The sequence below is a fragment of the Rhinopithecus bieti genome, unplaced genomic scaffold (assembly GCF_001698545.2).
Source record: "Rhinopithecus bieti isolate Rb0 unplaced genomic scaffold, ASM169854v2 scaffold_64120, whole genome shotgun sequence".
NCBI classification, from domain to species: domain Eukaryota; kingdom Metazoa; phylum Chordata; class Mammalia; order Primates; family Cercopithecidae; genus Rhinopithecus; species Rhinopithecus bieti.
In genome coordinates this window covers 498,694-512,315 of record NW_016824553.1, presented here as the reverse complement: position 1 = coordinate 512,315, position 13,622 = coordinate 498,694, and the positions used below count along the sequence as shown (strand labels likewise).

Here is a 13,622-nt window from a genome sequence, read left to right as displayed (position 1 = left end):
TTTTTTTTTTTTTTTTTTGAGACGGAGTCTTGCTCTGTCGCCCAGGCTGGAGTGCAGTGGCCGGATCTCAGTGAGCTGCAAGCTCCGCCTCCCAGGTTTATGCCATTCTCCTGCCTCAGCCTTCCGAGTAGCTGGGACTACAGGCGCCCGCCACCACGCCCGGCTAGTTTTTTGTATTTTTTTAGTAGAGACAGGGTTTCACTGTGTTAGCCAGGATGGTCTCGATCTCCTGACCTCGTGATCCGCCCATCTCGGCCTCCCAAAGTGCTGGGATTACAGGCCTGGCTAATTTTTTGCATTTTTAGTAGAGACAGGGTTTCACCATGTTAGCCAGGCTGGTGTCAAACTCCTGACCTCAAGTGATCCACCCACCTCAGTCTTCCAAAGGGCTGGGATTACAGGCGTGAGCCACCACACCCTGCCAAAATGTAGCATAATTTTGAACAACTGATAAGAATGAAAAAAAGAGAATCCATTTGATCTTGATGCTTGGAACATTCTTATTAGGCTGGCACAGGGTTAATGGCATAGAATTATATATTTGTCACCATAGATTCATTTACTGTAACTGATTCTTCAGTAACAATGAAAATAATGTAATGTTTTCAGTTATATGTTTTAGAAACAATCCATACATACAGCCTGCAAAAGTTAACTATGGTAACAGAATAGAATATAAATACTAGAAGTTTTGCAGTATAAAGGAAGTGGTATGGCTGTCATCAACTGGCAGAAGAGATGAAGGGAAGTACTAGAGAACTAATTATCTTATCTTTATATAATGAAGGAGTCAAGAGATGAAACTGATGGAATACAATCTAGAATCTTAAGCATATTATTTTAAATTATAAAGCTGACCAACAGAGGCTCAAAAACTGGGGAGAAGATAGAAGAGGGATTGTATAAGTGAACTAACACCTAATTTTTCATAGTAATTAATTAATGCTATCTAAATTCGATAAATCGAGAGTGTTACTGTACGCACAGATTGGAGGAAGCCACTTTAAAAACTGAAACAAAAATGATTAAAAGTGGTTGCCTCCACGTGGTTAACTGAATGTGGAGATAAGAATGAAACAGGAACCAGGTGTGGTGGTGTTTTTTTTGGGGGGGGATGGCGTCTCACTCTTTGCCAGGCTGGAGTGCAGTGGCACAATCTTGGCTCACTGCAACCCCCGCCTCCCAGGTTCAAGTGATTCTCCTGCCTCAGCCTCCTGAGTAGCTGGGACTACAGGCACCCACCACCACGCCCAGCTAATTTTTGTATTTCTGGTAGAGACGGGGTTTCACTATGTTGGCCAGGATGGTCTTGATCTCGACCTCGTGATCCACCCCCTTGGTCCCAAAGTCCTGGGATTACAGGCGTGAGCCACCGCATCCAGCAGAGACAGCAACTCTTAAAACACTTCGGGCCCGGCGCTGTGGTTCACCCCTGTAATCCCAGCACTTTGGGAAGCCAAGGTGGGCAGATCGCGAGGTCAGGAGATTAAGACCATCCTGGCCAACATGGTGAAACCCCCTCTCTACTAAAAATACAAAGATTAGCCAGGTGTGGCAGCACGCACCTGTAGTCCCAGTTACTCAGGAGGCTGAGGCAGGAAAATTGCTTGAACCCAGAAGGCAGAGGTTGCAGTCAGCCAAGATTGCATCATTGCACTCCAGCCTGGGTGACAGAGTGAGACTACATCTCAAAAAAACAAACACTTAATTGTACACCTTTCAAAAATAGCTTTTCTGAAGTATTTAGACCCCACTGTAAAAGTTGTGAGGTAGGGATATCTTAGGTTAAAGACATACAGAACACTTCATAAATGTGCGCTAGGTGTGCTCCTATGTGGACAATCATGGCATCCTGACAGTAAGTCATGACTAAAGGCCCCTCATAAATAATATTTAGTCACCCGGACCACCTTACGTTGCTCAAATATTCTCATGCAACAATGTCTACCCTTGAGTAAAGATTAACAATGTTGACCAAAGTATTAACAATAGATGGCAGGGTAAAAATACCTTTCTGAGTTAATTTCTGAGAAATCTTGCTACCTGAGAAACAGGAGCATCAAGTGACTGTGACCCCTTACACGATCCAGTTCCATGACTTACCCACAAAGGTGAACAGGTCTTACCTAGAGAGACGAGAGTCTCATAATTGCTTCTCATCACATGCTTGTAAAGCTCCTTCTGCCATGCCTCTAGATCCTGCCATTCTTGCTCCGAGAAATAAATGGCAACATCCTCAAAAGTCAGAGGTAGCTGAAATTGTAGACATAAGACACATGCATTCATGATTGCTTCAAAATAACTCCAGCTCCTTCTCCTTGTTAATTTAAAAGACTTCTGCAGTGGACACATGTTTCTGGTTGTTCAGCAACTTCTTCCAGGAGAACTACTCCTTCCCATACTCCAATTACATCATTCTGCTGTTAACCACTACATCCCCCGCTCCACATTTCATTACGCTTGTTCAAAGTATATATACATATGTAGAGTATGGAATTATTATTATTATTATTATTATTTTTTGATATGGAGTCTTGCTCTGCCGCCCAGGCTGGAGTGCAGTGGCCGGATCTCAGCTCACTGCAAGCTCCACCTCCCGGGTTTACACCATTCTCCTGCCTCAGCCTCCTGAGTAGCTGGGACTACAGGCGCCTGCCTCATCGCCCGGCTAGTTTTTTGTATTTTTTAGTAGAGACGGGGTTTCACCGTATTAGCCAGGATGGTCTCGATCTCCTGACCTCGTGATCCGCCCGTCTCAGCCTCCCAAAGTGCTGGGATTACAGGCTTGAGCCACCGCGCCCGGCCGGAATTATTTTCTTTACAAAATGGGAACAAATCACTTTGTAACTTCATTCACTTAATATATCACAGAGCTCTTTCCAGGTCAATAATATATATTGAGGCAAACTTATTTTTTTGGTAAAGTCGCACTTATATTCCATGAGTAGATATACCCCACTGATGGGACATATATTGTTTCCATTACCATTATAAATTACAGTATCCAGCTGGGCACTGTGGGTCATGCCTGTAATCCCAGCACTTTGGGAGGCCGAGGCAGGCAGATCACGAGGTCAGGAGTTCGAGATCAGCCTGACCAACATGGTGAAACCCTGTCTCTGCTAAGAATACAAAAATTAGCCAGGTGTGGTGGCATGCGCCTGTAATCCCACCTACTCGGGAGGCTGAGGCAGAACTGCTTGAACCTGGGAGGCAGAGGTTGCAGTGAGCAGAGATCGCACCACTGTACTCCAGCCTGGGTGACAGAGCGAGACTCAGTCTCAAAAAAAAAAAAAAAAATTACAGTGTTCTTATATGCTTCCTATGTATTAGTGCTTTTACTTCTGCAGGATAAAATCTAAAAAGGAGAACTATTAAATCTAAGAGAATACACATCTTCAGTTTTAATAGATAACATCAGATTACCTTACAAAAAGAATCCAGCACATTTACCCTTGCTATTAACATGAGACTTCTTGTTTCTTTACACCTTTGCCAGCACAAGATGTTCTCAAATCTTATTTTTTGCCAATGTGGGGTGGCAAATTGTATTTCAGTATTTTAATTTACATTAATTTGTAAGGCTGGAAGTCCTAGCCAGAGCAGTCAGGCAAGAGAAAGAAATCAAGGGCATCCAAATTGGAAAACTATCTCTGTTTGCCAATGATATGATCCTCTACCTAGAAAACCCTAGACTCCTCCAAAAGACTCCTAGATTTGACAAACGAATTCAGCAAAGTCTCAGGTAACAAAATTAATGTATATAAATCAGCACCGCTATACACCAACAGCGACCAAGCTGAGAAATCAAGAACTCAGTACCTTTTACAATGGCTGAAAAAAACAATAAAATGCCTAGGCATACACTTGATATGGTTTGGCTGTGTCCCCACCCAAATCTCCTGTTGAATTGCAATCCCCAGGGTTGGAGGAGGGGCCTGGTGGGAGGTGACCTTATCATGGGGGCGGACTTCCCTTGCTGTTCTCACGATAGTGAGTTTTCACCAGATCTGATTGTTGAAAAGTGTGTAGCACTTCCCCCTTCGCTGCCTCTCTCCTGCTTCAGCCATGAGAAGACCGTATGATTGTAAGTCTTCTGAGGCCTCCCCAGAAGCAGAAGACTAAGAGTTACCAGCAAGTGGTTTTGAATTTTATTGCTTTTCTAAAAACTGCATTAGAAAAAACGCAATGTATGCAAATGTTTAGTATTGTTTAATATTTGTGTTTATTATGGTTGACGGGATAAATGAATACTTCCTGAGGCTCACAACTAGAAGTACGTAAATTATATACTTGTTAGTTTAAAACACTCTAATTACATAAGCATACACTCCACCTTTTATTGAACTAACATTGTTATTGCCATATATCCTTATTTTCTATGGGTATTAAAGTTTATCTTGTTTCAAGTTTATTATTATTTTTTTATTTTTTGAGACGGCATCTCTCTCTGTTGCCAGGCTGGAGTGCAGTGGCGTGATCTTAGCTCACTGCATCCTCCACTTCCCAGATTCAAGCAATTCTCCTGCCTCAGCTTCCTGAGTAGCTGGGACTACATGTGTGCACCACCACACCTGGCTAATTTTTTTGCATTTTTAGTAGAGACGGGGTTTCACCATGTTGGTCAGGCTGGTCTCCAACTCCTGACCTCAAGTAATCCACCGACCCTGGCCTCCCAAAGTGCTGGGATTACAGGCATGAGCCACTGTGCTCAGCCTATTCATCTTTTATTTTTATTTATTTTGAGATGGACTCTTACTGTGTTGCCTAGGCTGGAGTGCAGTGGTACGATCTCGGCTCACTGCAACCTCCACCACCCTGGTTCAAGCGATTCCCCTGCCTCAGCATCCTGAGTAGCTGCGATTACAGGCACAGGCCACCACACCGGGCTAATTTTTTTGTATTTTTAGTAGAGACGGGGTTTCACCATGTTGTCCAGGCTGGTCTCAAACTCCTATCTCAGGCAATCTGCCCACCTTGGCCTCCCAAAGCGCTGGGATTACAGGCGTCAGCCACCACGCCCAGCCAGTCTAATCATTTTTTTGTTTTGTTTTGAGACAGAGTTTTGCTGTTTTGCCCAGGCTGGAGTGAAGTGGCACGATCTCAGCTCACTGCAACCTCTGCTCCCCGGGGTTCACGCGGCTCTCCTGCCCCAGCCTCCTGAGTAGCTGGGATTATAGGCGCCAGTCACCAAGCCCAGCTAATTTTTTTATCTTTAGTAGAGATGAGGTTTCGCCACATTAGCCAGGCTGGTCTCGAAATTCTGACCTCAGGTGATCCACCCACCTTGGCCTCCCAGTGCTAGGATTTACAGGCATGATCCACTGCGCCTGACCAAAGTTGTTTTTTTTTTTTTTTTTTTTTTTGAGACGGAGTCTCGCTCTGCCGCCCAGGCTGGAGTGCTGTGGCCGGATCTCAGCTCACTGCAAGCTCCGCCTCCTGGGTTTAAGCCATTCTCCTCCCTCAGCCTCCCAAGTTGCTGGGACTACAGGCGCCCGTCACCGCGCCCGGCTAGTTTTTTGTATTTTTTAGTAGAGACGGGGTTTCACCATGTTAGCCAGGATGGTCTCGATCTCCTGACCTCGTGATCCGCCCGTCTTGGCCTCCCAAAGTGCTGGGATTACAGGCTTTTTTTTTTTTTTTTTATTTTAGTTTCAGGCCTACATGTGCAGGTTTGCTATACAGGTAAATTGCGTGTTGTGGGGGTTTGGTGTGCAGACTGTTTCATCACTCTGGTAATAAGCATAATACCCGTAAGCAATTTTTCAGTCCTCATTCTCCTCCCACCCTCCACCTTCAAGTAGGCCCCAGTGTCTGTTATTCCCTGCTTTGTATCCATATGTACTCAGTGTTCAGCTCACCCTTATAAGTGAGAACGGCACTTTGTTTTCTACTCCTGTGTTATCTCACTTAAGATAATGGCCTCCAGCTCCATCCGTCTTTCTGCAAAAGATATGATTTTCTCTTATGGCTGCATAGTATTCCATGGTGCATATGTACATTTTCTTTATCCAGTCTGACATTGATGGGCATTTAGGTTGATTCCACATCTTTGCTATTGTGAATAGTGCTGCAACGAACATATGCAAACGTGTCTTTATGCAGAACAATTTATATTCCTTTGGGTATATATTCAATAATGGGATTGCAGGGTCAAATGGTAATTTTGGCTGGGCGCGGTGGCTCACGCCTGTAATACCAGCACTTTGGGAAGCCGTGGCGGGCAGATCACCTGAAGTCAGGAGTTCGAGACCAGCCTGGCCAACATGGAGAAACCCTGTCTCTACTAAAGTACAAAAAATTAGCTGGGTGTGGTGGCACGTGCTTGTAATCCCAGCTACTCAGGAGGCTAAAGCAGGAGAATCGCTTGAACCCAGGAGGCAGAGGTTGCAGTGAGCCGAGATGGCGCCAGCCTGGGCAACAGAGCAAAAGTCCATCTCAAAAAAAAACAAAAAAAGGTAATTCTGCTTTCAGTTCTTTGAGAGATCACCAAACTGCTTTCCACAATGGCTGAACTAATTTACATTCCCATCAGCAGTGTATAAGTGTTCTCTTTTCTCTGTAACTTTGTTATTTTTTTTACTTTTTAATAGCTACTCTGACTGATACAGTTTTTTTGTTGTTGTTTTGTTTTTTTGTTTTGTTTTTTTGTTTGTTTGTTTTTTTTTTGAGACGGAGTCTCGCTCTGTCGCCCAGGCTGGAGTGCAGTGGCCAGATCTCAGCTCACTGCAAGCTCCGCCTCCTGGGTTTACGCCATTCTCCTGCCTCAGCCTCCCGAGTAGCTGGGACTACAGGCGCCTGCCACCACACCCGGCTAGTTTTTTGTATTTTTTTAGTAGAGACGGGGTTTCACCGTGTTAGCCAGGATGGTCTCGATCTCCTGACCTCGTGATCCGCCCGTCTCGGCCTCCCAAAGTGCTGGGATTACAGGCTTGAGCCACCACGCCTGGCCTTTTGTTTGTTTTTTGAGACGGAGTCTTGCTCTGTTGCCCAGGCTGGAGTGCAGTGGCACGATCTCGGCTCACTGCAACCTCCACCTCCCAGGTTCACGCCATTCTCCTGTCTCAGCCTCCCAAGTAGCTGGGACTACAGGCATGCACCAACACGCCCGGCTAATTTTTTGTATTTTTAGTAGAGACAGGGTTTCACCGTGTTAGNAGTAGCTGGGACTACAGGCGCCCGCCACCTCGCCCGGCTAGTTTTTTGTATTTTTTTAGTAGAGACGGGGTTTCACCGTGTTAGCCAGGATGGTCTCGATCTCCTGACCTCGTGATCCGCCCGTCTCGGCCTCCCAAAGTGCTGGGATTACAGGCTTGAGCCACCACGCCTGGCCTTTTGTTTGTTTTTTGAGACGGAGTCTTGCTCTGTTGCCCAGGCTGGAGTGCAGTGGCACGATCTCGGCTCACTGCAACCTCCACCTCCCAGGTTCACGCCATTCTCCTGTCTCAGCCTCCCAAGTAGCTGGGACTACAGGCATGCACCAACACGCCCGGCTAATTTTTTGTATTTTTAGTAGAGACAGGGTTTCACCGTGTTAGCCAGGATGGTCTCGATCTCCTGACCTCGTGATCCACCCGCCTCAGCCTCCCAAAGTGCTGGGATTACAGGTATGAGCCAACGCGCCCGGCCCTGATATGGTTTTGATTTGCATTTCTCAAATGATTAGTGATGCTGAGCATTTTTTCATAAGCTTGTTGGCCATGTGTATTTCTTCTTTTGAGAAGTGTCTGTTCATGTCCTTTGCCCATTTTTTAATGCAGTTGTTTTTTGCTTGTAAATTTAAGTTCCCCATAGATTCTGGATATTAGACCTTTGTCAGTTGCATAGTTTGCAAATATCCCATTCTGTAGAGCATCTGTTTACTCTGCTGATAGCTTCTTTTGCTGTGCAGAAGCTCTTTAGTTTAATTAGGTCCCATTTGTCAATTTTTGTTTTTGTTGCAGTTGCTTTTGGAGTCTTCATCACAAAATCTTTGCCAGGGCCTATGTCCAGAATGCTATTTCCTAGGTTATCTTCCAGGGTTTTTATAGTTTTAGGTTTTACATTCAAGTCTTTAATCCACATTGAGTTGAGTGTAAGTGTAAGGAAGGGGTACAGTGTCAGTCTTCTGCATATGGCTAGCCAGTTATCCCAGCACCATTTGAAGATGAGATGATCATAGGTGTGCGATGATCGTAGGTGTGTGGCATTATTTCTGGGCTCTCTATTCTGTTCCATTGGTCTATATGTCTGTTTTCTTACCAGCACCATGCTGTTTTGGTTACTGTAGCCTTGTATAGTTTGAAGTCAGGTAGTGTGGTGATGTCTCCAGCTTTGTTCATTTTGCCTAGGACTCCCTTGGCTGTTTGGGCTCTTTTTTGGTTACATATGAATTTTAAAATAGTTTTTTTAGCCAGGCACTGGCTCATACCTGTAATCCCAATAATTTGGGAGGCCAAGGTGAATGAATTGCTTGAGCCCAGAAGTTTGAGAACAGTCTGGGCCACATAGCTAAACCCCGTCTCTACCAAAACAATAACAAAATCCACAAAAACTAGCAAGGCATGGCACATGCCTGTAGTCCTAGCTACCTGAGAGGCTGAGGTGGAGAACTGCTTGAGTCCGGGGTTTGTATATTGGCCAGGCTCGTCTCGAACTCCTGACCTCATGATTTGCCCGTCTTGGCCTCCCGAAGCATTGGGATTACAGGCGTGAGCCACCACTCCCAGCAACGTAGTTTTTTTTCTAATTGTCATTAGTAGTGTGATAGGAATAGCAATGAATCTAGAAACTGCTTTGGGTAGTATGGCCATTTTAACAATATTGATTCTTCCTATCCACGAGCATTAAATGTTTTTCCCTTTGTGTTATTTCTGATCTCTTTGAGTAGTATTTTGTAATTCTTGTTGTAAAGATATTTCACCTCCTTGGTTAGCTGTATTCCTAGGCATTTTTGACTAGATGTGAATGGGACTGTATTCTTGATTTGGCTTTTAGCTTGGATGTTGTTGGTGTAGAGGAATGCTACTGATTTTTGTACACAGATTTTTGTATTCTCAGACTCTACTGAAGTTGTTTATCAGATCAAGGAGCATTTGGGCACGCTATGGGGTTTTCTACATATAGAATCATACAGTCTGCAAACAGGGATAGTTTGACTTCTTCTATTTCTATTTTGGTGACTTTTATTTCTTTCTCTTGCTGGACTGCTCTGGGTAGGAATTCCCATCTTTTTGTTATATTCATTATGAAATTTAGAGTTGAGTTTTAAAAATTCTAATGACTCCTTTAAATTTGTCTTAGTCTGTTTAGTATTGCTGTAAAGGAACACCAAGGTGGGGTAATTTTTTTTTTTTTTTGAGACAGAGTCTCACTCTGTTGCCCAGGCTGGAGTGCAGTGGCGCGATCTCGGTTAACTGCAAGCTCCACCTCCCAGATTCACGCCATTCTCCTGCCTCAGCCTCCAGAGTAGCTGGGACTACAGGCGCCCACCACCATGCCCGGCTAATTTTTTGTATTTTTAGTAGAGATGGGGTTTCACCTTGTTAGCCAGGATGGTCTTGATCTGCTGATCTCGTGATCCACCTGCCTTAGCCTCCCAAAGTGCTGGGATTACAGGTGTGAGCCACCGCGCCCAGCCAGGTGGCGTAATTTTTAAAGAAAAGAGGTTTATTTGGTTCACAGTTCTGCAGGCTGTATAAGAAGCAGAGCACCAGCATCTGCTTCTGATGAAGGCCTCAGACAGCTTATGTTCATGGTGGAAGGTGAAGGGGGCTGGGCACTGTGGTTCACACCTGTAATCCCAGCACTTTGGGAGGCCAAGGTAGAGCAGACCACCTGAGGTCAGAAGTTCAAGACCAGCTTTGCCAATATGGTTAAACCCTGTCTCTACCAAAAATACAAAAATTAGCTGGGCGTGGTGGCAGGGGCCTGTAATCCCAGCTACTTGGGAGGCTGAGGCAGGAGAATCGCTTGAACCCAGGAGGCAGAGGTTGCAGTGAGCCGAGATCATACCATTGCACTCCAACGTGGGTGACAGAGCCAGACTCTGTCTCACAAAAAAAAAAAGAAAAAAAATGGTGAGCTGACATGTGCAGAGATCACATGGCAAGGGCAAGAAGCAGCAAGACAGAAAGGGGGATGTGTCGGGCTTTTTAACTAGCTCCCTCAGGAACTAACAGAGGACAGCACCAAGACAATTCATGAGGGATCCACCCCCCATGACTTAAACACTTCCCATTAGAGCCCACTTCCAACACTGCAGATCCAATTTTTTTTTTTTTTTTTGAGATGCAGGCTTGCTCCATCACCCAGGCTGAAGTGCAGTGGCGCAATCTCGGCTCACTGCAACCTCCACGTCCCAGGTCTAAGCAATTCTGTCTTGGCCTCCCGAGTAGCTGGGACTACAGGCGCCTGCTACCATGCTCGGCTAATTTTTGTATTTTTAGTAGAGATGGGGTTTCACCTTGTTGGTCAGGCTGGTTTTGAACTTCTGACCTCAGGTGATCCACCTATCAGCCTCCCAAAGTGCTGGGATTACAGGCGTGAGCCACTGTGCCCAGCTGCAAGTCCAATTTTGACATGAAGTTTAGGGACAAATATCCAAACTGCAGATGTAGCAACACTTAAATCAGAAATTCATTATTTTAAGTTTAAGGAAATATAGTCATTTATGCTATAAACCTTGTTTTGAAACGTGAATTTATTCCAACATGATTGATATATTAGGAGACAACATATTACAAAATTTTGCATTTGCTTATATGCAATTCTGTCTATAAGAAACACTACATTAATGGTTCTCAATCAGAACAATTTTGTCCCCTGGAGACTTTTTTTTTTTTTTTTTTTTTTTTTTTTTTTGAGACGGAGTCTCGCTCTGTTGCCTAGGCTGGAATGCAGTGGCGGGATCTCAGCTGACTGCAAGCTCTGCCTCCCGGGTTTACGCCATTCTCCTGCCTCAGCCTCCCGAGCAGCTGGTACTACAGGCGCCTGCCACCTCGCCCGGCTAGTTTTTTGTATTTTAGTAGAGACGGGGTTTTACCGGGTTAGCCAGGATGGTCTCGATCTCCTGACCTCGTGATCCGCCCATCTCAGCCTCCCAAAGTGCTGGGATTACAGGCTTGAGCCACCGCGCCCGGCCGACATTTTTTATTGTTACAATATGGGGAAGCGGGGCGGCCTACTGGCATCTAGTGCGCAGCAGCCAAGAATAGTGATAAACAACCTACGATGTGCAAGACAGCCCACAAAACAGAAAATTATCCAGCACAGGATGTTAGTAGAGGCAAGGGTGAGAAACTGTACTATGTGAACAAACAGAACTAAGCTGCATAGACATACACAAAATGCACACATGCAACATACTTCAAACATCAGATTACCCTGTGTTATAACCCCTACCTATTCGCCTCTAGGGTCACAACTTTCCATCTCATTTCAGATAACCTTCCTTTCACCACTTCACAATAGCTCACAAACTGCAACCCTTGCTATGTCTACTTCCACGAGCACATTTCAGGTAGTTCTTTAGGGTTTTTTTTTTTTTTTGAAACGGGGTCTCACTGTGTTGCCCAGGCCAGAGTGCAGTGGTGCCAACACAGCTTACCATAGCTTTGATCTCCTGGGTTCAAGTGATTCTCTTGCCTTAGCCTCCCGAGTAGCTGGGACCACGGGGATATGCCACCACACCTGGCTAATTTTTTTTAGAGAGGGGTCTCACCATGTTGCCCAGGCTTTTATTTTTTCTTTCTTGCTTTTGCGACCGAGTCTCGCTCTGTCACCCAGGCTGGAGTACAGTGGCGCCATCTCGGCTCACTGCAAGCTCTGCTTCCTGGGTTCAAGCAATTCTCTCACCTCAGCCTCCTCAGGAGCTGGGATTACAGGCGCCTGCCACCACACTCGGCTAATTTTTGTATTTTTTAGTAAAGACGGGTTTTCACCCTGTTGGCCAGGCTGGTCTTGAACTCCTGACCTCAAGTGATCTGCCCGCCTTGGCCTCTCAAAGTGCTGGGATTACAGGCATGAGCCACCGTGCCTGGCCTGAATGTCACAAGTTTTAAAATCCATTCTTTTATTCATTAATCATTTTCTTTTCAGGTCTGTGATTTGGCTATTTATATCCTTTCCCCAAATATATAGATACGTATGTATTTTTGGAGACAGAGTTTCGCTCTTGCTGCCCAGGCTGGAGTGCAACTGCACAATCTCGGCTCACTGCAACCTCCGTCTCCTGGGTTCAAACAATTCTCCTGCCTGAGCCTCCCGAGTAGCTGGGGTTACAGGCACCCGCCATCATGCCCAGCTAGTTTTTTTTTATTTTTAGTAGAGATGGGCTTTCACCATGTTCGCCAGGCTGGTCTCGAACTCCTGACCTTAGGTGATCCACCCGCCTCGGCCTCCCAAAGTGGTGGGATTAGAGGCGTGAGCCACAGCGCCCGGTCTAATTCATTTAATAATCAGCAAAAATCCTCAACAGAAAAGTTTACAAGATAAAATAGCCTCTAAACCTCGATTTTAAGAAACCACTAACTTAATCTTTTGTATCCTCTTCTACTCCTCCCAACGTATCATCTTACACTCAACACAAACCACGCTAGAATATAAATTCTGACACTGAAGCCCCCGCCAAACACCATTTCAACCATTCGGAATCTTAAATCTTTTGGAAGAGTTGTTCTGATTTCTGTGACTATGGTGTAAAACTGGTTGACCTGTAACATCCATCTCTGGCCCCAAACCTTTCTATCCTTTCCGCCGTCCGCTCCCCGCCCGCCAGGCATCCTCGCCCAGGCTCCGCCGCGCTCCTAGGTCGGTCTCGGTCCACGACTGGCTTCGTCCCAGGGGTTTGGCTATGGACAAGCCGCAGGAGCGGAGGCCATCGGCTCACCGGAGGGCCCTGAATCCACACCCCCAGCCGAAGCGGCCTGCAGACTCCGTCCAAACCGTGCACCGCAGGCACCCAGGGCGACCCTAGGACGCGGGGTAGCCCGGAACCCAAGGACCCACCACGACCCCGAAACCGGGCGTCCATGCAGGCCAGCCTGCTTACCCGAGGCGGCTCCGCCATGGCCCCTGCGGTCCCGCCCCGCCCTCGCAACGCCGACGGTCTCCGACGGCTCCGCGGGAACCGGCCCTGCCGCGCACGGACTCCCCTCCGCTCCGCCCCAACCCGACTCCCAGGGATAACCCGGGTGGCAGACAAACGCAGCGCCGGTCGGGCGCAGTGCATGCTGGGATCCGGCGCCCGGCCGCGGCTGACGCTCCGCCCCACAGCGCCCCCTGCGGGCGTGAGAAGCGGCGCCGCCCGAGGGTCGGTCCTCAGAGGAGGGACCCAGGGGCCTGGGCGCCCTCAGTGCAGACCGCAGCACGCCGGTCTTTGAGGGACCCTGGGACTCCCGGGATCTGGGGAGGGAGGCGGTCAGAGACAAGCTGAGGAGCTGACCGGAGTGGAAACAGAGGGACAGGTGGACATGGAGAGATCAGGCACAGGAACAGGGAGACGCGCTCCACAGAAACCCAGACTGAGAGGCAGCGAGAGGGGAGTGTCCGGTGCGGTTCCTCCCAAAGCCGCCCCCAGTCAGGCTTTGTCTGTGAGGGGGGTCCCGGGAATCCAGCGAGGCCGGAAAGTGGGGGGGGGGGGG

At 46.9% G+C, this 13,622-nt stretch overlaps 1 protein-coding gene across 2 annotated transcripts in view; it reads right to left on the bottom strand.

Moving 5' to 3' along the window:
- Window positions 1–13,188, bottom strand: part of ZNF786 (zinc finger protein 786) — a 31,157-nt gene extending 17,969 nt beyond the window's left edge. The window contains exons 1-2 of one of the 2 annotated variants that reach the window (XM_017862400.1): window positions 13,031–13,188; window positions 2,127–2,253 (exon numbers count right to left, since the gene is read on the bottom strand). In XM_017862400.1, the coding sequence (XP_017717889.1) occupies window positions 2,127–2,253; window positions 13,031–13,048 (145 nt within the window). In that variant the 5' untranslated portion in view covers window positions 13,049–13,188. Of the gene's footprint in view, window positions 1–2,126; window positions 2,254–13,030 lie in introns of those variants that run through there. The other variant, XM_017862401.1, reaches the window with a different exon arrangement.
- Window positions 13,189–13,622: the final 434 nt, after the last annotated feature.